Source organism: Staurois parvus, unplaced genomic scaffold, assembly GCF_062004578.1.
Source record: "Staurois parvus isolate SC_StPar_1 unplaced genomic scaffold, SC_StPar_1.0 ptg000010l, whole genome shotgun sequence".
Taxonomy (NCBI): Eukaryota; Metazoa; Chordata; class Amphibia; order Anura; family Ranidae; genus Staurois; species Staurois parvus.
In genome coordinates, this window is record NW_028317806.1 from 126,668 (window position 1) to 151,902 (window position 25,235).

General features: G+C 39.9%; 1 protein-coding gene across 3 annotated transcripts in view; it reads right to left on the bottom strand.

Annotated features, from left to right (window-relative positions):
• Positions 1–2,529: 2,529 nt before the first annotated feature.
• The window catches only part of PTPRO (protein tyrosine phosphatase receptor type O), a 114,039-nt gene continuing 91,333 nt past the window's right edge, over positions 2,530–25,235 (bottom strand). For all 3 annotated transcript variants that reach the window (XM_089669848.1, XM_089669850.1, XM_089669849.1), the window contains 5 exons: positions 13,718–13,840; positions 12,007–12,161; positions 6,944–7,079; positions 6,422–6,539; positions 2,530–3,287 (listed from right to left, as the gene is read on the bottom strand). In XM_089669848.1, the coding sequence (XP_089525974.1) occupies positions 6,435–6,539; positions 6,944–7,079; positions 12,007–12,161; positions 13,718–13,840 (519 nt within the window). In that variant the 3' untranslated portion in view covers positions 2,530–3,287; positions 6,422–6,434. The remainder of the gene's footprint in view (positions 3,288–6,421; positions 6,540–6,943; positions 7,080–12,006; positions 12,162–13,717; positions 13,841–25,235) is intronic.

The following is a 25,235-nucleotide window of genomic DNA, read 5'->3' on the forward strand; positions in this document are numbered from 1 at the left end:
TATTATTATTTTTTTTACCAAAGGCATCTAGCAGAATACATTCTGGCCTAAAAATTTAATTTTTTTGTTTTATATGTTTTATAGCAAAAAGTATTGTTTTTTTTTTAATTTTTGGTCTTTTTTCATTGCTAGCAAAAAATCCAAAACCCAGATATGATGAAATACCACCAAAAGAAAGAACAATATAAATGTAATTTGTGTATTGTGTTGCATGACCGCGCAATTGCTAATTAAAGTAGCGCATCTCTGAATAGCAAAAAATGGCCTGGTCATAAAGAGGGGTAAATCTTCGGGAGGGAAAGTGGTTAAAGAGTCTTCAGTTCCAGTCTAGGAACCACAGATCTTAATACCAGCACTGACATTCACATTAAACAAGCTGCCTGCAGACTTCTGCACTACTTGAAGCTTGTTGAAAACATGCAGAAGACTGCTAGAAGCTTGCTTAAGGACTACTTTATACTTGTAGCAAGCTCTGAAGAGCGATCCGAATGCGGACAGCATTCAAAGAGCATTTGACAGGCAGTAATGAAGTGTTTTACTGCCTCCTTGCGCATTCATTGCTGGGTGGGAATGCGTACTAGTTCCTTCGGCTTCAGCATTGTGTGGCTTGCTGTACAGGAGCGTACAGGTAATTCTAATGCAGAAGAGACACAGCAGGTCTCTTCTGCATTAAAAATCCTGCCTGTTCGCCTATATTTATGTACGACATAAAATTCCACTTTAATTACAAGTGAAGAGTTCTGTAAGGGTTCAACAAAGATGCTCAAAGCTTGCACATATACCACCTAAAGTCCATGTAAACAAGATCTAAGGGAGGCTCTGCTGTGGTAAAGGCAATAATGGCAACATAGATCATATAATTTTAAAAAGGACTGGAAAATTTTGTAATAGTTTAAAATTTTCTGATTTGATTTTCTAATAGTTAGTGAAGTTAAATTGAAGTTAGTTTTCTACCTCACTGTAAAAAAAAATGAGAAGAAGCAGGATGGAAATTTTTTCTTGAACAAACAAATTTCTAACAGTATATACAGTGAAGGAAATAAGTATTTGATCCCCTGCTGATTTTGAATGTTTGCCCACTCACAAAGAAATGGTCAGTCTAAAAATCGAATGGCCTTGTGTAGGTCTACAATCTTGTCCCTGACATCCTTGAACAGCTCTTTGGTCTTTGCCATTGTGGAGAGTTTGGAATCTGATTATTTGATTACTTCTGTGGACAGGTGTCTTTTATACAGGTAACAAAATGAGATTAGCAGCACTCCCTTTAAGAGACTGCTTCTAATCTCAACTTGTTACCTGTATGAAGACACCTGGTAGCCAGAAATACTGCTGAATGATAGGGGATCGAATACTTATTTCCCTCATGAACATGCAAATCAGTGCATCATTTGTTAGACATGCATTTCTTTTAAATTGTTTGTTGCTATTCTGTCTCTCAGTGTTACAATACACCGAACATTCGATTTTTAGACTGATCATTTCTTTGTGAATCGGCAAACATTCAAAATCAGCAGGGGGACAAATACTTATTTCCTTCACTGTATGTGGTTTTCATTTGGGAAAGTCACGGTTGTTCCAATGTTGAATGTTAAAAGCAAATTACGTTTTAAAATACTTTTAAACTACATTTGTTAAGTCATCAAATGTATTGAGAATTTTTATAGGAACATTACTTTGAAAATCGAAGTGTGCAGCCAGCTTAAGACCTTCATATCTAGGGATCTGGCTACAGCTGCAAGCTGTTTCTACAACCCTATCACCTAGTACATTAGCACACCTTTCTTTAATAAATTGATTTTACTTTGTCAGGACCCTAAATTCACATCCAAAATCTTCTCATGAGACTTTAAAGGTCTCTATTCATTTGTAATGAAGTCTGAGGACAATGGCACACCAACATTGGGGATCCCAACCAACAGCTCTAAGTCCTTTGTTATAAACCGCAATCACAAGGTGTGCTTTACAATTTTTAGGTGATCATATGATGAGGTATAGGGACTCGGACAGATAGCTGCTTGAACTTTTTTCACATTTGCCCTGTACCCTGTATTTGCTGTAAATATTGCTGTGTCTCTCAGCTTCTATCCTTAAGGAGCTCCAGTTGTGATCATCAGGAAGGGAAACCTATAAATCAGACTGGCCTGGAATGAGGGAGCGTTCAGTACACAAGTGTCCCAGTGGATATATAACAAAAAGCATATGTATCAACCATAGTTAATATTGAAATTTCTGTTCGTGGAAACGGCCGTTGGCTGAATTTATTCTTTCACAGTTGGCTATTTTTCACTTTCTTACCATGCATCAGTTTTTGATGGCAAGTCATAAATTTCACCCATCAAGAAAAAAAAAAGACAAGAAAACATTTGCCTTCTCAGCAAAGGTGGAGATCTGTCTAAGAATATAACAAAATCTGTCTAAGAATATAACAAAATCTGTCTAAGAATATAACGAATGATTCGAGTCTGCAGGCAGAAAGGAGAAATCAGTCATGAATCCATTAAGAAAAGACACCATTTACAAACTACACACTTGAAATGTGATTGCAGAGTTTAATAGAAGCCCCTGTATGTGCTGTAAATAGAATCTGTCGTCACACCCAAAGAAACTAGCAGAACGGCTTCATTTAAATATTGTCTGTCACTGATTTAATGTGCAATTTGCCTGTTCCCATCCCCACAACATCATAGAAATTCATTTTCTGTTTTGAACAGTTTTTACACTCAACAACTAGATCCTGTCTGAATAAATGAATGCGGTGACACAAAGTACACGACAGTGAGGTGTCTGTGATCCTGGGATTTTCACCCTCCCCCCAATACTGGTCACCGAACACAATCTGATGACTAGAGCTGCACAGTGCACATCACCCATTACACAGATGTCCAACGCTCCGAACATGAAACAAAACGAACTTGGCTTTATTTAGAGCAACAGGTGGAAGAGGCTTCCAGCCTGATGGGATCATAGATGATAGCTAGAAGTTTATCGCCATTATTTCTTCCTTGTGTATAATGAGGTATTGACTGCCAAACTCACTTTATTTCATAGACAGCCTTTCCAGCAACATCCATTCCATCCCGTCCTTGTCCAGCATCCTCCATTCCTTGTGGTTACATTTGGTCCAGTTCTAAATAGAAAAGTTCATGGAAGAAATGTCCAAAAGACACATCAGGTTTTAAGGCTGAGTCTTTACTGGCAGCCTCGTGTCAGGCTGCAATTCTGGTTTCTGGACGAGTCAGAAAAGAAAGTCTGGAACTAGGCAAGATGGCTGATTGTACGCTTGTCACCTGCACAACAAGTTCAGCAGATTTGTGTTAGTCTGAGGCTGGAGAGAGCAACAATGCCAGATAAAGGTACAATGTGCACTCCACATATAGCTATACAGAAGAGTCAGTCTACATTCAAAGATTATAATACCATGAAGAACCAAGTCTAAGACACAGCAATTCAATTCAGCAATTCATCTTGTCATCTTATGTGTCATCTTCACATTAGTCAGTGCAATTCTAAGGCTCCATGTACACTGCAGCTGATAAACTCACGTTTAGGAGCTGTTCAGCGCTTTTTTCCGCAGCCCCAGAGCTCTCCCTAATGTTTTCCTATGTGTCCATGTACACACCGTCGTTTACAGTCAGTTGAGTTTACAGTAGATTTTTGAACACAGCAAACTTGCGTTCAGGAGTAGATTTTATCGTCAAATGCTTTACAAACGCCAAATGCTTGTAAACGCTACTAACCAAGTTTATAAGTGTTTGCGTTTGGAAATTTGTTTTAACTCCTTCATTTCCAGATGCTGTCCAGAGCCTTTTTTCATCATGAAAAATGCATGCAAAGCGTTTTCCTGGTGCTTTAAATGGACCTGGTACACCATACTTTGAGATTTCGCATGAAAGAAAATACGTTAGACACTGCTGCAATAATTTCTGCACAGAAATGAGCTGGAACACATCCAAACACCACAAAGAAAGACAGCTAATCTCAACAAATACTGCTATCTCTGCTTCTGCTCTATTTCTCTCAAAATGTCTGAAATAGTTAATTTTTTACTGTTTTTCAGGGCATTCTGGGCTTTTTGGAAGGTCTCCTGAGGTTATTTTTAAAAAATGATTCTAAACGCAAACGCTCATAAACGCAGTATGCAAACATGGCTAAACATACGTTTTTTAACCTACGTTTTCCAGCAGTCAGTTTCCATTGTTCGCAAGTATCCCATGTACATGGAGCCTAAGAATCTCAGGTATCTCCAGATTTATTGTTAAGGATTCATTCATTAGGCAATACCACAGCATGGTGAAGATTCAATTTATTCCACAGGAGAGGCAACAAAATAACCTCATTTACTTTCTTCCTACAGTGCCAAATCACAATAATGTCCTTAGCAGATTAAGCACAGTCAGACTAAAAGTTCCAGTTCACCTCCTATAGCATTACATATGATGTTGCATCTTGTTGCTAATGTCAATATATCTTCAATCCTATTAAATATAACTATGAAAAAAAAACAAGCACTAAACACAGAACCATAAACAACCAAACAAGATTCCATCAGTAATGAATTTGAATTCAAGAAAGTGATTTTGAATCGGTCACTATGGTTGACTGCAATTTGCTCTTTAGGGCTGCATTCACACTTTCATATAGTGAGAACGTTTGTTTTGATGGGTGACTGTCGCGCGATTTTGTGTGTCGTATAGGGCAGCCCATTCACTTGAATGAGCTGCCCTATGTGCATTTTTCGGCTGAAAAGAAGCTACTGCTCCTTTTCAGTGATAAGCTTTACACACTTTTGGAAAGGTACGGTGCAGAAATTCCTCATGTTTGGGGTGCTATTAAGGGATAATATCAACCAAACCTGCGTTGTGCAGTGATCACCATTTGGAATCACAAGTAGAATCACAGCAATTCTGCCAGATCCTGAATCGCGAGATGTGAACTGGGCCAGAATGTTTGTTGAAAATAAATATATCTTATCATTTTCACTTTCTCTGCACACTAATGCAATGACACATGGGAATATTCACATACAGAAGTATGAAAAGGGCAGCAATTGAGAGTGGCCAATAAGGAGGTCATAGGTACGAAAAGCTGGGTTTAATATGGAACCAGGCCCCATCATGTCACTCTGCTCAAATCTACCAGTAAGGGGTTTCTACTGTCATGTAAGAGGTTCCAAAACATTGACCAGCTTTTCTCAACCTTTTACCCCAGAGGAAGCATTGTAAAATATGTTTAGGTCTCAAGGAACCTGCTGAAAATGATTATACTGTATATGCAGCTCAAGATCTATTAGCAAAATCAGTAAGTTTCAGAAAGTTTTAAAGAAAACAATAAAGATGCGGCATATGTAGTATATTTGACTTAGTGGGTTTGATTTACTAAAACTGGAGAGTGCAAAATCTGGTGCAGCTCTGCACATAAACCAATCAGCTTCCAGGTTGTTTTTCTAAAGCTTAACTGACAAGCGGAAATTAGAAGCCGATTGGCTACCATGCACAGCTGCACTGAATGTTGCACTTTCCAGGTTTAGTAAATAAACCACAATGGGTCACCCACTTGCTCTATATGGAAAAAAAATTAATATCGGTGATAATGCTGAAATGCAAACAATAATAATAATATTAAAACCCGATTCTGGACTAAAGTTTTTTGTCCTCAACCCATTCTACTAGCCATTTTTCCCCCCTACCTTGTGAAGCCAGATATACTCACCTAAGCACCCCTAGGTCCCTGCTTAAACTGGTTTCGGGTGCAGGGGTAAAATCAAATGTGAATAGAGCCCATGATCGCCGGTCCCACTGGACATCCTGTAGGATGTGACCACATCATGCAGGCACTGATGCAGACACTCGAAGAAGGATCCAAACAGGAAGCAAACAGAAGGGGAGAAGATTTGGGGCTGCAGCATCATGTAAACATGGCTCAAGTCAAGTAAAAATAGACATTTAGATTGGAATTTTGTTGTTCCAGTGATAAGATAGGGGGAGTTCAGAGAAGTTACAGAAATGATTCTAAATTATGTTGTTGGTTGTCAATGGAGAAATGTTGGTGGTCAATGGAGAAATGCCCTCATATATTGGTAGTCAGTGGAGAAATGCCTCTTTATATTTCTGGTCAGCAGAAGAAGAGCCCCTTATATTGAGTATATAGTGGAGAATGTTCACACTTAGATTGGGTATCAATAGAAAAGTGCTCCCTTCATTGGCGTTCCATGTAGAAGTAAACCCTTATATTGGAACTCAGTGGAAAAATTCTGCCCTTAACATTAGTGGTCCGGCTGCCACTGCTCTAGGAACCTACTAGCAATCCCTGGAGGAGCCCTGGTTGACAATGGCTGCCATAGACAATGGATCTCTGAAGGATACAATGGGTCAGACATTAATCCCATGTAGTGAGAATTAAGAACAAATATAGGAACACTCACAAGAACATCTCCTCTACGACTTGCTGACATTTTCATAGATGACATCACTGATCCGAAACTGCTGCTTTTTCTTTTTCCACATTAGCTGAACACACTGATGGATGAAAATAAACTGTTCCTAAAAAAAAAGATGAAGAGAAGGGAACTGATGTAGCTAAACAGTCAGGGAACAATTCCACCAATTGGTGTGCAAAGATCATAGCAGCAGACACTCCCACAGTGAGAATATTGGAGCAGCACCTCCCACACGGGGGATCTCACTGCAGCCCCTCCCACACAGATGATATTATCACAGCCCCTCCCACACAATGGATATCACTATAGCCTGTGCCCCACAGAGAATTTAACTATAGACCCTCCAACACACAGGATATCATCATACCCCTCCTACGCACAAAGTTACCAAAATTCCTCCACACCAAGTGTATCTCAGCATCTATTCTCACACAGAGAATATCTATCTATCTATCTATCTATCTATCTATCTATCTATCTATCTATCTATCTATATTATATACAAACCTCTGTTTGCACCATGCACATCCTGTATGAGCGGAGTTCTGCCACTAAACCCAGAACATCGACATATTCATGATCCCGGATGTGCTGCATTAACCGGTCCAGAGAAATGAAGGTTCCAGTCCTGCCAACTCCCGCACTAAGATGCAGAGAAGAGAGATGTGTAATATCACATGTGGTAGTACATACATTTGTCAGTACAATATACAATATCATAGTGCAGTGTGCTATCAGCTAAAACAATCTATAATATCACACGTGGTACAGTACATACATACATACATACAATTTATAATAACACAGGAGGTGCAGTACATACATACACACAATCTATACATATTACGCATGGAGCAGTAGATACACTATATTGCCAAAAGTTTTGGAACACCCCTCCAAATCATTGGATTTAGGTGTTCCAAACACCTCCATGGCTACAGGTGTATAAAATCAAGCACCTAGGCATGCAGACTGCTTCTACAAACATTTGTGAAAAGATGGGTTGCTCTCAGGAGCTCAGTAAATTCAAGCGTGGTACCGTGATAGGTTGCCACCTGTGCAATAAGTCCATCCATGACATTTCCTTGCTACTAAATATTCCACATCAACTGTTAGTGGTATTACAACAAAGTGGAAGAAACTGGGAACAACAGCAACTCAGCCACTGAGTGGTAGGCCACGTAAAATGACAGAGTGGGGTCAGAGCTTGCTGAAGCACACAGTGCACAGAAGTCAGCAACTGTCAATAATTAAGACCTCCAAACTCTGTGTGGTTTGCAGATTAGTACAACAACAGTGCGTAGAGAGCTTCATGGAATGGGTTTCCATGGCTGAGCAGCTGTATCCAAACCTTATATCACCAAGTGAAATGCAAAGCGACGGATGCTGCCACTGGACTCTACAGCAGTGGAGATGTGTTCTCTGGAGTGAGGAACCATGCTTCTTTGTCTGGCAATCCAATGGATATGCCTGGGTTTGACGGTTGCCAGGAGAACGGTACTTGCCTGACTGCATTGTGCCAAATGTAAAGTTTAGTGGAGGGAGGTTATGGTATGGGCTCATATTTCAGGGGTTGAGCTTGGCTTCTTAGTTCCAGTGAAGGGAACTCTTAAGATGTCAGCATATCAAGACAGTTTGGACAATTTCATGCGCCTAACTTGTGAGAACAGTTTGGGGATGGCCCCTTCCTGTTCCAACATGACTGAGCACCAGTGCACAAAGCAAGGTCCATAAAGACATGGATGAGCAAGTTTGGGGTGGAGGAACTTGACTGGCCTGCACAGAGTCCTGACCTCAACCCGATAGAACACCTTTGGGATGAATTAGAGCGGAGACTGTGAGCCAGGCCTTCTCATCCAACATCAGTGCCTGACCTCACAAATGTGCTTCTGGAAGAATGGTCAAACATTCCCATAGACACACTCCTAAACCTTGTGCACAGCCTTCCCGAAAAATTTAAGCTGTTATAGCTGCAAAGGGTGGGCCAACTCAATATTGAACCCTACAGACTAAGACTGGGATGCCATTAAACTCCATATGTGAGTAAAGGCAGGCGTCCAAATACTTTTGTCAATATAATATACATACAATATGTTATACTGCATAATGTAAACTATATACATACCAATTATAATACCACATGTGGTGCAGTACATGCATACATACTGTACAATCCATAATATAACACACTTGCATTACATACATACTGTACATACAATCTATAGTATCATACATGGTGCAGTATATAAATACAATCTATAATATCACGTGTTGTGTAGTTTATACATACAGTGTATTAAATCACATGTGGTACAGTATGTACATACATACATACAATCTATAATACCACATATAGTACAGTGCATTTTGTTTTTTGAATGTTATTTTTGCTTTGTTAGGGAATAAAAGGGTGAAAAAAGATACGTTTGCACTTTTAACACATGTTTGCGCTACTGCCTCTTTTTAAGTTGCTATTCTGACTCAATTAATACCCAAAAACATGAAGAAAAATTGTGTTCTCTGCTATTGTCTTGAATGGTCTTGTTATCAATGGAACTGAAATCTACTCATTAAAATCTGAATAAAAAGGTGACATGAGGTGCATATAACATAGCATTAAAAGTAGAGGGGGATACATAATACAACATAGGGTTACGGTTAGAGAGGGATACATAACATACTGTAGGGTTTGGGTTAGAGGAGGATATCTAACACTATAAAGGGTTAATGTCGGAAAGAGATACATAAACCAACACAGGGTTAGGGGTATAGGAGGATACTTAACACAACATAGGGTTAGGGTTAGAGGGGAATACATAAGATAGGGTTAGGGTTACAGGGGAATACATACAGTATCTCACAGAAGTGAGTACACCCCTCACATTTTTGTAAACATTTTATTCTATCTTTTCATGTGACAACACTGAAGAAATGACACTTTGCTACAATGTAAAGTAGTGAGTGTACAGCTTGTATAACAGTGTAAATTTGCTGTCCCCTCAAAATAACTCAACACACAGCCATTAATGTCTAAACTGCTGGCAACAAAAGTGAGTACACCCCTAAGCGAAAATGTCCAAATTGGGCCCAATTAACCATTTTCCCTCCCCGGTGTCATGTGACTCGCTAGTGTTACAAGGTCTCAGGTGTGAATGGGGAGCAGGTGTGTTAAATTTGGTGTTATCGCTCTCACTTTCTCATACTGGTCACTGGAAGTTCAACATAGCACCTCATGGCAAAGAACTCTCTGAGGATCTGAAAAAAAGAATTATTGCTCTACATAAAGATGGCCTAGGCTATAAGAAGATTGCCAAGACCCTGAAACTGAGCTGCAGCATGGTGACCAAGACCATACAGCGGTTTAACAGGACAGGTTCCACTCAGAACAGGCCTCACAATGGTCGACCAAAGAAGTTGAGTGCACATACTCAGCGTCATATCCAGAGGTTGTCTTTGGGAAATAGACGTATGAGTGCTGCCAGCATTGCTGCAGAGGTTGAAGGGGTGGGGGGTCAGCCTATCAGTGCTCAGACCATACGCAGCACACTGCATCAAATTAGTCTGCATGGCTGTCATCCCAGAAGGAAGCCTCTTCTAAAGATGATTCACAAGAAAGCCCGCAAACAGTTTGCTGAAGACATGCAGACTAAGGACATGGATTACTGGAACCATGTCCTGTGGTCTGATGGGACCAAGATAAACTGATTTGGTTCAGATGGTGTCAAGCGTGTGCGGCGGCAACCAGGTGAGGAGTACAAAGACAAGTGTGTCTTGCCTACAGTCAAGCATGGTGGTGGGAGTGTCATGGTCTTGGGCTGCGTGAGTGCTGCCAGCACTGGGGAGCTACAGTTAATTGAGGAAACCATGAATGCCAACATGTACTGTGACATACTGAAGCAGAGCATGATCCCCTCCCTTTGGAGACTGGGCCACAGGGCAGTATTCCAACATGATAACAACCCCAAACACACCTCCAAGACGACCACTACCTTGCTAAAGAAGCTGAGGGTAAAGGTGATGGACTGGCCAAGCATGTCTCCAGACTTAAACCCTATTAAGCATCTGTGGGGCATCCTCAAACAGAAGGTGGAGGAGCGCAAGGTCTCTAACATCCACCAGCTCCATGATGTCGTCATGGAGGAGTGGAAGAGGACTTCAGTGGCAACCTGTGAAGCTCTGGTGAACTCCATGCCCAGGAGGATTAAGGCAGTGCTGGAAAATAATGGTGGCCACACAAAATAATGACACTTTGGGCCCAATTTGGACATTTTCACTTAGGGGTGTACTCACTTTTGTTGCCAGCAGTTTAAACATTAATGGCTGTGTGTTGAGTTATTTTGAGGGAACAGCAAATTCACACTGTTATACAAGCTGTACATTCACTACTTTACATTGTAGCAAAGTGTCATTTCTTCAGTGTTGTCACATGAAAAGGTATAATAAAATATTTACAAAAATGTGAGGGACGTACTCCCTTCTGTGAGATACTGTAACATAGGGTTAGAGGGGAATACATAACATAGGGTTGAGGTTAGAGGGGAATACATAACACAATACAGAACAGGGTTAGAGAAGAGTTAGGGTTAGGGTTAGAGGGATACATAACACAACATAGGGTTAGGTGTAGAAGGGGATACATAATACAACATAGGGTTAGAGAGGGACACACAACAAAACAGGGTTAGGGTTAGAGAAGGACTAAGGTAAGAGGGATACATAATATAGGGTTAGGATTAGAGAGGGAAACATAACAAAGGTCCATTCATTGCAGAAGAAGCTGAACAGAGAAAGCATCATCCATTGCAAAGTTTTCTCGGAGAGTAACAAGGGTACAATGGCCTTGTTTGCAATGTGAAGCCTTTGTCTTAATTTTTTTGGGTTTTTTTGTTTGTTTTTTAATTCACCTTGCAGCGCCTCATGGCAAACGTAATGTGACATTTTTCTGAAATTTTGGAACATAAAATTGGCAAATTCACTATGAAATCAATTTTACCAAAATGTTGGCCTCATATTAAATCATGCAGTGTGATATTGTGTAATACAGTCTATAATGAAGGACCGGATCTGGCAATCTGGGGAAGGAAAATAAAGCTGATTACATTTTTTACTTGGAGTTTGAGTCTCTGTATTCATTATTCTAATTACAGGAAACCTTTACTGACAGTAATATGACTGCCATCGCTGATCTCTCTTTAAAAGCTAGTTGCTTGGCTTATTGAATCACTGACCAGCAACACATATGCAGATCAGCAAAGTCATTGAATTAAAACACATCCTGATCTACATATTGTACTTGTTCTGGGTTAGAGATTGCAGGTATTGGTGGCAGAAGGGGTCAGTATGACAGCCAGGTACTTGGCCTTTTCAGGAAAACTTAGCAATGGCAGCCCACATATTTCATGTTCATTTTATGGAGTCTGGAGTCCACAAGATGGAAACTCAGAAAAAGAATTCATACAACTTGTAGAGTTGCAGATTGTCACTAACCAGACTTTTCAATAATTAAACAGAAAAACAATCTTCCTGAAGACAAAAGTTTAAAAGAAGTGGGTATGAAGGGCTGTTGTTACCTGCAGTGCACTGTGATTGGCCCTTTGGTTTTGGCTGCTTTCTGTCTCACCATATATACAAACTGCAGGATGCTTTCTGCTGCACTGCTTGCTGGGACGCCATGGTCTGGCCACGCAGTGAAGTTAAAATGCAGAACATGCTGAGCGTCATCTGCCTGAAGATCAAAAACAACAAAAAGAGCTCATTGTGATGGCAGCATGGTGGCAGATAGTGAGACAGGGAAGGTAAAAAGGCAGGGTGGATAGTGAGGCAGGGAAGGTAGAAGGACAGGGTGGATAGCGAGGAAGAGAAGGTAACAAGGCAGGGTGAATAGTGAGGAAGGATAGATAGCTGAGTAGAATGGATAGTGAGGCAGGAAAGGTAGCAGGGTAGAATAAATAGTGAGAAAGGGAAAGTAGCAGGGTAGGGAATATGGTAAGGCAGGGAAGGTAGCAGAGTAGTGTGGATAGTGAGACAGGAAGGTAGCAGAGCAGGGTGTACAATGAGGCAGGGAAGGTAGCAGTGTAGGATGGACAGAGAGGCAATGGAAAGATCATGGTGGGGTGGATTAGTGAGACAGGGAAAGTAGCAGGGCAGGGTGGATAGTGAGACAGTAAGATTCTTAGTGAGGCAGGGACGGTGGAAGACAAGATGGATAGTGAGAAAGCAACAGGACAGGCTGCCCACTATAATTGACAGAAAGGCTCTGGATTTAAAGATTTGTCCTTGAAAATGTCTTTAATTTTTAGTACCTTCCATATTTAATACATAATTGATCAACTTGACAATCTTTGACCTTGGGTTTTTGTAAGGTATTTGTTAGTAAAAAAGTGTTAAAAATGTCAAACATATTTCTCCTTTGAATGAATAAGAATGTCAGAATTGGGTACATACAGCTTAGCGGTCATGTGTCATAGCAGCAAACTGTCACTGGACAATATTGTAATAATATATGAAGCACCATTTCTTATTATTACAGGTACTTATATAACCCCATCAATTTACACAGTGCTTTACATTTACTGTATATATGATACATTCACATTAGTCTCTGCTCACAAAGAGCTTACAATCTAAGGTCTCTATCTCACATACATACACATGATAGGGCCAATTTAGACAGGAGCCAATTAATCTACTTGTTTTCTTTTCTTTTTTTTAGTCATCTGGCACCTACAATCAGAGCACCTACAATTAGGGCAGCAAGTAATGTGCCCAGCCCTGTCAATTCAATAGGGGTGCCCATAGGAAGACAGGAGCCATTAAAAGAGGGACTTTAATTATCAGGAATCACAATGTAGGAGATTACTCCACTTGCTCCCGAAAGTCAATGAATAATGCCCTTTCTGCCCCAGGCCCCCAATGAACAAATGAGGCCAGGAGCATATTTTTAAAATTGCTGCAGGCTCTTTGGGTTTTTTCACATGTTGTGCTCTCTGAGGGCATTGTGCCACCTCCTCACCACCTGCTTTAAACTCTTGGACCCTGCACAAGTACCTCACAACTGAAAGCATTGCACACAGTTGCTGGGTGCTTGCAGAGTGACCCCATTCACTTTTATAGGTTGGGATTGGTGGGCGGTAGCAACAGGGGTATAATTCAAGTCAAACTTGTCAAATTGCACACCACGGAAATGTAGACAGCGGTTACTTTTACTTGATTTACTCTAATAAATTATATTTAGTTTTTTTTCTAATGCACAATGCAGTGTGGACATAACACATATCTTACCTGTGATACCCGAAATACACGGAATGCCCAGTCTGGCTGCTCATCCTCTGATACCATCTCCACCATGATGTCCCCATAGCTGACAGGTTCTGTAGTAAAGGGCCAGTAATGGTCACACTTTATCTGTAAGACAGAAGGTATACCAAATTATGAATAATTATATTATTCATAATAAAATATTAACATATTTAATATTGAAATATTAACATAATTATGTTATAACAGACATGTACGGCGCGGCATGATGAACACATCAGACGCCCATAATAATTTTCTTACTATTCAACATCTCCAAAAGCAGAAACTTTTCACTGATTTCCATTTATCAGAAATAGTAATATAATAGAAATAAATAACATAATATTAAGGTTATTTATATTTTATAATAATGAGCAACTAAACTGTGATTTACCCCCAGGTGTGATTTACCCCTGGTGAGATTTACAACCGATGTGTTACAACCTTGGTGTTATTAATCTCTGGTGTGTTATTCAGAGAAACAGCTGAGGGAGCTGTGACTGATTCTATACCAATTCCTGCAAACAGAAAAGCTAACATATAAAACAAAACCTTGACACCTACTGTTCATAAAATGAGAGTCCAGATCTAAGTATGAAATGCAGAATATGCTTTATTATAGTACAATACTCTCCCAGGAAAATTCCCTTCTTCCATCTTTCTAATTCAGTCCTCATCTCAACTCACTCCATCATCACCTCACTCCATCATCATCTCATCTATCTTCACTCCATCCTCATCTCACCTCATTCCACCCTCATCTCACCTCATTCCATCCTCATATTTCCTCACTACATCCTCATCCTACCTCACTGCATCATCATTTCACCTTGTTTAATCTTCAGCTCACCTTACTCCATCCTCATCTCACCTCATTCAGTTCTCATATTTCCTCACTACATACTCATCTTACCTTACTCCATCATCTTACCTTGTTTCATCTTCAGCTCACCTTACTCCATCCTCATCTCACCTCATTCCATTCTCATATTTCCTCACTACATCCTCATCTTACCTTGCTCCTTCATCTTACCTTGTTTCATCTTCAGCTCACCTTACTCCATCCTCATGTCACCTCATTCCATTCTCATATTTCCTCACTACATCCTCATCTTACTTGCTCCATCATCTCACCTTGTTTCATCTTCAGCTCACCTTACTCCATCCTCATCTCACCTCATTCCATTCTCATATTTCTTCACTACATCCTCATCTTACTCCATCATCTCACCTTGTTTAGCCTTCTGCTCACCTTACTCCATCCTCATCTCACCTCATTCCATTCTCATATTTCCTCACTACATCCTCATCTTACCTTGCTCCATCATCTCACCTTGTTTCATTTTAGCTCACCTTACACCATCCTCATCTCACCTCATTCCATCCTCATCATACCCCATGCCATCTTTATCTCATCTTATTCCATCCTCACTTTACCTCACTCTATCCTCATCTCACCTCACACTACGCTTATCTAACCTCTCTCCATATATCCTCTCACTCCATCTTCATCTCACCTCATTCCATTGTCATCTTACCTCACCCTGTCTTTTCTCACCTCACTGCATCCTCTTAAATCCACCCTCATCTCATTGCACCCTCAAGTCACTTCATCCTATCATCATCTTATTCCACCCTCACTAAATTTGATCACCCTCAGTCCCTGTTTACATCCTCTTCTATATCCATCATTCTCCAGAATTGGCACAAAATCGTCTGCTTTCTAGATAAGGAAAGAATGGTGGCAAATTGGGTCACTTCTCAGCATCATAAACCTGCCAAAACTCTTCTATTGCTAAGAACCTTCAAACACGAGATACAGATGTGCTCAAAAGTTTGCATACCTTGGCAGAAATCATAAAACATTGGTATTTATATTGAAAATATTACTGATCATGCCAAAATATTTCACATAGATATATATCCTCCTGCGCTCTTATGGTAAACCGTAGAACAAACTAAAAAGCAGCCAGCATCTATCCCATACCAAGCAAAGGCAATATACATAAAATATAAAAGTTGATGCAGCGCTAAAGATTCTAATATCTAAACAGAATTGATATAAATGAATATATATAAATATATATGACCCAAATCCACAGGGGAATACACTCGAACCAATAACCCTCAATGGACAAATAACAGTGGTTTAAGTGCAGGATAATGTGTCCATAGTTCGTATATATAAAAAGAAGTGCAGGTGAATCACAGCACACTCCAAACGTGATCCCAGGCAGTCTAGCTGCAGTGGCCTCTCACCTCCACTCTATGACCCTACAGGGCCACAAAGCATTCTGTAAATCACCTCGAGATCCTCCAATTCAGTGACTTTTAAGGTAGGAAGGCATCACATGAACCAGGACAGTATTCATCCAGACCAGTAAGCAAACGGGAAGCACTCTCCTCCGATATCCCAACCGCTCATAAGCTCATAAATGAGGAGATAAACACAGTCCTCATAGTATATTACCGCTTTATTAGCAGATAGGCAGTATATATCCAAACAAAGGAGATAATCCACTTACATGGCAACCGCTTGTATCACAATATGCTGGGTGTACAGCAAGATCACAAAGGTGCACCAAGATGGCGTCACGCCGGAAGTACGTCACCACGCCAATGCCGTCGACGCGTTGCGTCACGTGACTCGTGACTTCATCAGGACAGCGTGATTGGCCAGCAGTACTTCCTTATAAAGGCCTGAGACCGCACCCATCCAAACTACAATGGGCGGTGCGTTCGCGGCCATATTCTAATGGTCCAATTAACAAACAGCCTGTGCAGCCATATTACTGTGGTCCAGTGTGGGCAGACCTTCTCCCATTAGGTCTGACGATCCAAATAGGATGACACAGCTTGGATAGAAAGCACCACACGACCAATACCTCCCACTAGTGGACACATAAACCATAAGAAAACTAATATTAAAAAATTAGATGTGGAAAAGACCACATACTTTAATAATAAAATTAAAATGAGCATGTCCATAGAATATATATATGTATAACATGCCCTATATAAAAGACTATCATACAAAAAGGTATGAAATAAAATAATATAAAAAACATATAAAAAAATATAAAAAAATATATAAATAGAAGTAAGGACGCTCCTTTGTAATCATGCATGAACTCTTTACTTCAAATACCAAAACACACATAAAATTGACATAGAGAATTTATCGATCACTGATAAAGCAATTTAGATCGAACTCGATATTGAGTCCCATTGGGGCAAAAGTATCCATAAGGAAAATGTATTTAGATTCTGTCTGACTTAACGATCTCACTTTATGGGACCCTCTCCAATATTTCTTATATTTTTCAACTCCCCAGAATTTAAGACCAGAAGGGTCTTGATTATGGTACAGCCGAAAATGATTGGATAAACAATGTTTCGGGAAACCCTTTTTAATATTCTGGACATGTTCTCTCAGCCGGACCCATAAAGGTCTTTTGGTCCTTCCCACATATTGCAAACCACATCCACATTGGAGAACATAAACTACCCCCTCCGTCCTACAAGAGATAAAATCCCTGATTTGAAAGGACCTACCATTGCTAGTGGCTGTAAAGGAGCTCAATCTAGTGTTCGAACCCCTTGTGGCTCTACACGCATAACAGATCTTACACGGGAAAAACCCTTTTTGATCAAGAAACGTAGTTTTGAGATTTTTAATGGGGGGGTTCAGTACACTACGTACCAATTTGGACCTAAGGGAAGGAGCCTTCCTATATATAAACTTGGGTGTAACCGGTAGCAATTTTGAGAGAATGGGATCGGTTTTTAAAATCGGCCAATAACGTCTAAAGACATTTTCTATCTGTTTGTAGTTACTGGTAAAGTCCAAAATAATTGCTGTATGGTCCCCTGAGTCTACTAATTTGGGTTTATCTATAAGGAGGTTACCCCTCGTCATAGTTCCCACTTCTACGATTTTATTATTAATTGTATCTCTAGAGTACCCTTTACTGCAAAATCTTTCTTCCATAATGTTAGCTTGCTCATAGTATTCCTTAACATCTGAGCAATTCCTTCTAAGTCTGACCAGCTGTCCTTTCGGGATATTCATCAGCCAAGGAGGGAAATGGCAACTATCTAATGGAATATATCCATTCCGGTCTACTTTTTTGAAAAAAGTTTTGGTATGGAGATTATTATCCCTCACCGAGATGCACAAATCCAGATAATTAATAGAGGTACCACTTATTTCCCACGAGAGCTTAATACATTTATCATTATTATTTAACTGATTTAGAAAGGATAATAAATCAGATTCCAACCCATCCCAAATAATGATAACATCGTCAATAAATCTTTTATAAAGACGTAATTGTCTAGGGGGGTTCTGATACACTGCCTCCTCCTCCCAGTGGGCCATGAACAAGTTGGCCACACTGGGAGCAAACCTAGCCCCCATAGCTACTCCTTTCATTTGGTTGTAAAACTGTTTTTTATACCAAAAGTAGTTATGGGAGAGACAGTAATCAAGACTTTCCAAAATGAATTTCCTCTGTGGCCATTGAAGGTCACTAAATACTCTAATACCCCAGCCTACTGAGTCCACTGCATCTTTATGATCAATAATGGTATATAAAGCAGAGACATCTGCACTCGCAAGCAGAATACCATCTTTTATGTTGATACCATCTAACAGTTGTATAAGGTGTTTAGTGTCTCTCAAATAGGCCTTAGTTCTAATAACCAGGGGTTGAAGGAAAAAGTCGATGTATTGACCCATCCTAGACATAACAGATTGTATCCCATTAACAATGGGTCGCCCTGGTGGATTCAAGGGGTCTTTATGCATCTTCGGTAGGGTATAGATAATGGGTAATCTGCATACATCCGGAACCAAATATAGGGCTTCTTTTTTATTTAGTATCTTGTTATCCTTACCTTTCTTGACCAATGTAACAAGCTCTTTTCTATATTGACTGGTCGGATCTTTTGGTAAGGGGAGGTATGTACTGGTGTCCTCTAATTGTGACTCCAGTTCTTTCTCGTAATACTCTTTGGAAAGTATCACTATGCTCCCCCCCTTATCAGCAGGTCTGATAACTATATTATCCCTTTTGGACAACCTCTTCTGTCCAATATATAATGCTTTGTTTTGCCTTACTTTCCCAGGTTTAAGTTTTTTCATGTCACTAGTGACCATTTTTTTGAAAACCTCTACCTGGTTATTATTAGTTATTTGAGGATTGAATAAAGATTTATTCCTTAATCCCGTATGGGCAAAAACATCACTACTCGCATTAGATATCACATTCTTGGCTCCTGGCAGACTATGGAAGTATTTCTTGATATTAAGTTTTCTAACATATTTGAGAGTATCTATATATACATTGAATCCATTCGCAGCTATGGGGGGAGCGTATTTGAGGCCTTTGTCTAACACCAACAGTTCTTCAGTGGTGAGTGTGACTGGGCTGAGATTGAACACCCCTTCCCCTACAACTCTCTTTTTCTTTTTGGCCTTCCAACCCCCTCTACATCCCCTCCTCTGTCGAAACTTCTCCGGACTGGGCTGAGATTGGCTCTGCCCCTCTCTAAAAAACCTTCATTCTGTTGAGACTCAATATGTTGTGTTCTCAAAGGTTCATATCTATTATGTGTAGATATAGGACTGCTGGTATAGGGGTGGTGATAGTTCTTCTGACCATAGTACGGACCCGGGCTTCTGCCATGTGAAGGTACAGGGCTTCTGCCTTGTGAGGGTCCGTAATATGGTCGGGATGGGGCTTCATTTGGATAGTGATTATATCTCTGTGGTACATTATAATCACGTCTAGCATAATCCTGATAAGGTTGCTGATAGTAATTTCCTTGTGTGTAATTGGTATTTTTCCATTGTTTCCCCTTTTTATAAGGCTTTTTCTTAGGCTGTCCCCCACTACGTGGTTGCCAACCTTTTTTAGGGGAATAGTTCATAGGGCGATTAGAAGAATAATTATAAGGAGGTTTATGACCATTATTGGGAGATTTCAATGGTCCAGGATTGGTATTGAATCTAATTTCTTTCACTGGTGTGGTACTAATAGATGCTGCTTCAGTCTCAGCAATGATATTTTGCCACTTGAAGACCTGATCTTTATGGAAATCATTCAAATCTCTATGATACTTCTTAATTTTTCTGCATTTTACCTCCTGGTCTACTTTCTCCAAGTCTTTATATAATCTATTAGTGAGATTGATAACCTCTGGATTATCCTTGAGGGGGTCTAGTTTGCACTTAATATCAGAAATCAAAGTTTCCAGATGTTTCATTTTCTTTTGTTTCCTCTTAAGGAGGAATTTGACCAGTTCCAACCCTCTTTCTTGGAAAAAATTAAACCACTCATCTTTATCTTCTGTGTCTAATAGCCCATCACTGATGGGAACATCCCATCTAAGACGCCTAGGGACTAATTTATCCTTAAGGTATCTCTCATGTGTAATCATATCCCACCAAGTGGTGACTTTTTTCTCCATAAGGTGACCCAGTCTCCTAAATTGGGTATCTAGGTCACTATTAGGATCATTAGGAGGTTTGGAAAAAACCTCTTCAATATTAATGGGTCTACTATCAATAAAACCAAATATATCCATAGTTTGCAGCAGGAAGTGAACTGGTAAGAAGAATAAACAAATCACATAGATATATATCCTCCTGCGCTCTTATGGTAAACCGTAGAACAAACTAAAAAGCAGCCAGCATCTATCCCATACCAAGCAAATTAGTAGACTCAGGGGACCATACAGCAATTATTTTGGACTTTACCAGTAACTACAAACAGATAGAAAATGTCTTTAGACGTTATTGGCCGATTTTAAAAACCGATCCCATTCTCTCAAAATTGCTACCGGTTACACCCAAGTTTATATATAGGAAGGCTCCTTCCCTTAGGTCCAAATTGGTACGTAGTGTACTGAACCCCCCCATTAAAAATCTCAAAACTACGTTTCTTGATCAAAAAGGGTTTTTCCCGTGTAAGATCTGTTATGCGTGTAGAGCCACAAGGGGTTCGAACACTAGATTGAGCTCCTTTACAGCCACTAGCAATGGTAGGTCCTTTCAAATCAGGGATTTTATCTCTTGTAGGACGGAGGGGGTAGTTTATGTTCTCCAATGTGGATGTGGTTTGCAATATGTGGGAAGGACCAAAAGACCTTTATGGGTCCGGCTGAGAGAACATGTCCAGAATATTAAAAAGGGTTTCCCGAAACACTGGTCAAATTCCTCCTTAAGAGGAAACAAAAGAAAATGAAACATCTGGAAACTTTGATTTCTGATATTAAGTGCAAACTAGACCCCCTCAAGGATAATCCAGAGGTTATCAATCTCACTAATAGATTATATAAAGACTTGGAGAAAGTAGACCAGGAGGTAAAATGCAGAAAAATTAAGAAGTATCATAGAGATTTGAATGATTTCCATAAAGATCAGGTCTTCAAGTGGCAAAATATCATTGCTGAGACTGAAGCAGCATCTATTAGTACCACACCAGTGAAAGAAATTAGATTCAATACCAATCCTGGACCATTGAAATCTCCCAATAATGGTCATAAACCTCCTTATAATTATTCTTCTAATCGCCCTATGAACTATTCCCCTAAAAAAGGTTGGCAACCACGTAGTGGGGGACAGCCTAAGAAAAAGCCTTATAAAAAGGGGAAACAATGGAAAAATACCAATTACACACAAGGAAATTACTATCAGCAACCTTATCAGGATTATGCTAGACGTGATTATAATGTACCACAGAGATATAATCACTATCCAAATGAAGCCCCATCCCGACCATATTACGGACCCTCACAAGGCAGAAGCCCTGTACCTTCACATGGCAGAAGCCCGGGTCCGTACTATGGTCAGAAGAACTATCACCACCCCTATACCAGCAGTCCTATATCTACACATAATAGATATGAACCTTTGAGAACACAACATATTGAGTCTCAACAGAATGAAGGTTTTTTAGAGAGGGGCAGAGCCAATCTCAGCCCAGTCCGGAGAAGTTTCGACAGAGGAGGGGATGTAGAGGGGGTTGGAAGGCCAAAAAGAAAAAGAGAGTTGTAGGGGAAGGGGTGTTCAATCTCAGCCCAGTCACACTCACCACTGAAGAACTGTTGGTGTTAGACAAAGGCCTCAAATACGCTCCCCCCATAGCTGCGAATGGATTCAATGTATATATAGATACTCTCAAATATGTTAGAAAACTTAATATCAAGAAATACTTCCATAGTCTGCCAGGAGCCAAGAATGTGATATCTAATGCGAGTAGTGATGTTTTTGCCCATACGGGATTAAGGAATAAATCTTTATTCAATCCTCAAATAACTAATAATAACCAGGTAGAGGTTTTCAAAAAAATGGTCACTAGTGACATGAAAAAACTTAAACCTGGGAAAGTAAGGCAAAACAAAGCATTATATATTGGACAGAAGAGGTTGTCCAAAAGGGATAATATAGTTATCAGACCTGCTGATAAGGGGGGGAGCATAGTGATACTTTCCAAAGAGTATTACGAGAAAGAACTGGAGTCACAATTAGAGGACACCAGTACATACCTCCCCTTACCAAAAGATCCGACCAGTCAATATAGAAAAGAGCTTGTTACATTGGTCAAGAAAGGTAAGGATAACAAGATACTAAATAAAAAAGAAGCCCTATATTTGGTTCCGGATGTATGCAGATTACCCATTATCTATACCCTACCGAAGATGCATAAAGACCCCTTGAATCCACCAGGGCGACCCATTGTTAATGGGATACAATCTGTTATGTCTAGGATGGGTCAATACATCGACTTTTTCCTTCAACCCCTGGTTATTAGAACTAAGGCCTATTTGAGAGACACTAAACACCTTATACAACTGTTAGATGGTATCAACATAAAAGATGGTATTCTGCTTGCGAGTGCAGATGTCTCTGCTTTATATACCATTATTGATCATAAAGATGCAGTGGACTCAGTAGGCTGGGGTATTAGAGTATTTAGTGACCTTCAATGGCCACAGAGGAAATTCATTTTGGAAAGTCTTGATTACTGTCTCTCCCATAACTACTTTTGGTATAAAAAACAGTTTTACAACCAAATGAAAGGAGTAGCTATGGGGGCTAGGTTTGCTCCCAGTGTGGCCAACTTGTTCATGGCCCACTGGGAGGAGGAGGCAGTGTATCAGAACCCCCCTAGACAATTACGTCTTTATAAAAGATTTATTGACGATGTTATCATTATTTGGGATGGGTTGGAATCTGATTTATTATCCTTTCTAAATCAGTTAAATAATAATGATAAATGTATTAAGCTCTTGTGGGAAATAAGTATTATCTGGATTTGTGCATCTCGGTGAGGGATAATAATCTCCATACCAAAACTTTTTTCAAAAAAGTAGACCGGAATGGATATATTCCATTAGATAGTTGCCATTTCCCTCCTTGGCTGATGAATATCCCGAAAGGACAGCTGGTCAGACTTAGAAGGAATTGCTCAGATGTTAAGGAATACTATGAGCAAGCTAACATTATGGAAGAAAGATTTTGCAGTAAAGGGTACTCTAGAGATACAATTAATAATAAAATCGTAGAAGTGGGAACTATGACGAGGGGTAACCTCCTTATAGATAAACCCAAATTAGTAGACTCAGGGGACCATACAGCAATTATTTTGGACTTTACCAGTAACTACAAACAGATAGAAAATGTCTTTAGACGTTATTGGCCGATTTTAAAAACCGATCCCATTCTCTCAAAATTGCTACCGGTTACACCCAAGTTTATATATAGGAAGGCTCCTTCCCTTAGGTCCAAATTGGTACGTAGTGTACTGAACCCCCCCATTAAAAATCTCAAAACTACATTTCTTGATCAAAAAGGGTTTTTCCCGTGTAAGATCTGTTATGCGTGTAGAGCCACAAGGGGTTCGAACACTAGATTGAGCTCCTTTACAGCCACTAGCAATGGTAGGTCCTTTCAAATCAGGGATTTTATCTCTTGTAGGACGGAGGGGGTAGTTTATGTTCTCCAATGTGGATGTGGTTTGCAATATGTGGGAAGGACCAAAAGACCTTTATGGGTCCGGCTGAGAGAACATGTCCAGAATATTAAAAAGGGTTTCCCGAAACATTGTTTATCCAATCATTTTCGGCTGTACCATAATCAAGACCCTTCTGGTCTTAAATTCTGGGGAGTTGAAAAATATAAGAAATATTGGAGAGGGTCCCATAAAGTGAGATCGTTAAGTCAGACAGAATCTAAATACATTTTCCTTATGGATACTTTTGCCCCAATGGGACTCAATATCGAGTTCGATCTAAATTGCTTTATCAGTGATCGATAAATTCTCTATGTCAATTTTATGTGTGTTTTGGTATTTGAAGTAAAGAGTTCATGCATGATTACAAAGGAGCGTCCTTACTTCTATTTATATATTTTTTTATATTTTTTTATATGTTTTTTATATTATTTTATTTCATACCTTTTTGTATGATAGTCTTTTATATAGGGCATGTTATACATATATATATTCTATGGACATGCTCATTTTAATTTTATTATTAAAGTATGTGGTCTTTTCCACATCTAATTTTTTAATATTAGTTTTCTTATGGTTTATGTGTCCACTAGTGGGAGGTATTGGTCGTGTGGTGCTTTCTATCCAAGCTGTGTCATCCTATTTGGATCGTCAGACCTAATGGGAGAAGGTCTGCCCACACTGGACCACAGTAATATGGCTGCACAGGCTGTTTGTTAATTGGACCATTAGAATATGGCCGCGAACGCACCGCCCATTGTAGTTTGGATGGGTGCGGTCTCAGGCCTTTATAAGGAAGTACTGCTGGCCAATCACGCTGTCCTGATGAAGTCACGAGTCACGTGACGCAACGCATCGACGGCATTGGCGTGGTGACGTACTTCCGGCGTGACGCCATCTTGGTGCACCTTTGTGATCTTGCTGTACACCCAGCATATTGTGATACAAGCGGTTGCCATGTAAGTGGATTATCTCCTTTGTTTGGATATATACTGCCTATCTGCTAATAAAGCGGTAATATACTATGAGGACTGTGTTTATCTCCTCATTTATGAGCTTATGAGCGGTTGGGATATCGGAGGAGAGTGCTTCCCGTTTGCTTACTGGTCTGGATGAATACTGTCCTGGTTCATGTGATGCCTTCCTACCTTAAAAGTCACTGAATTGGAGGATCTCGAGGTGATTTACAGAATGCTTTGTGGCCCTGTAGGGTCATAGAGTGGAGGTGAGAGGCCACTGCAGCTAGACTGCCTGGGATCACGTTTGGAGTGTGCTGTGATTCACCTGCACTTCTTTTTATATATACGAACTATGGACACATTATCCTGCACTTAAACCACTGTTATTTGTCCATTGAGGGTTATTGGTTCGAGTGTATTCCCCTGTGGATTTGGGTCATATATATTTATATATATTCATTTATATCAATTCTGTTTAGATATTATAATCTTTAGCGCTGCATCAACTTTTATATTTCATGC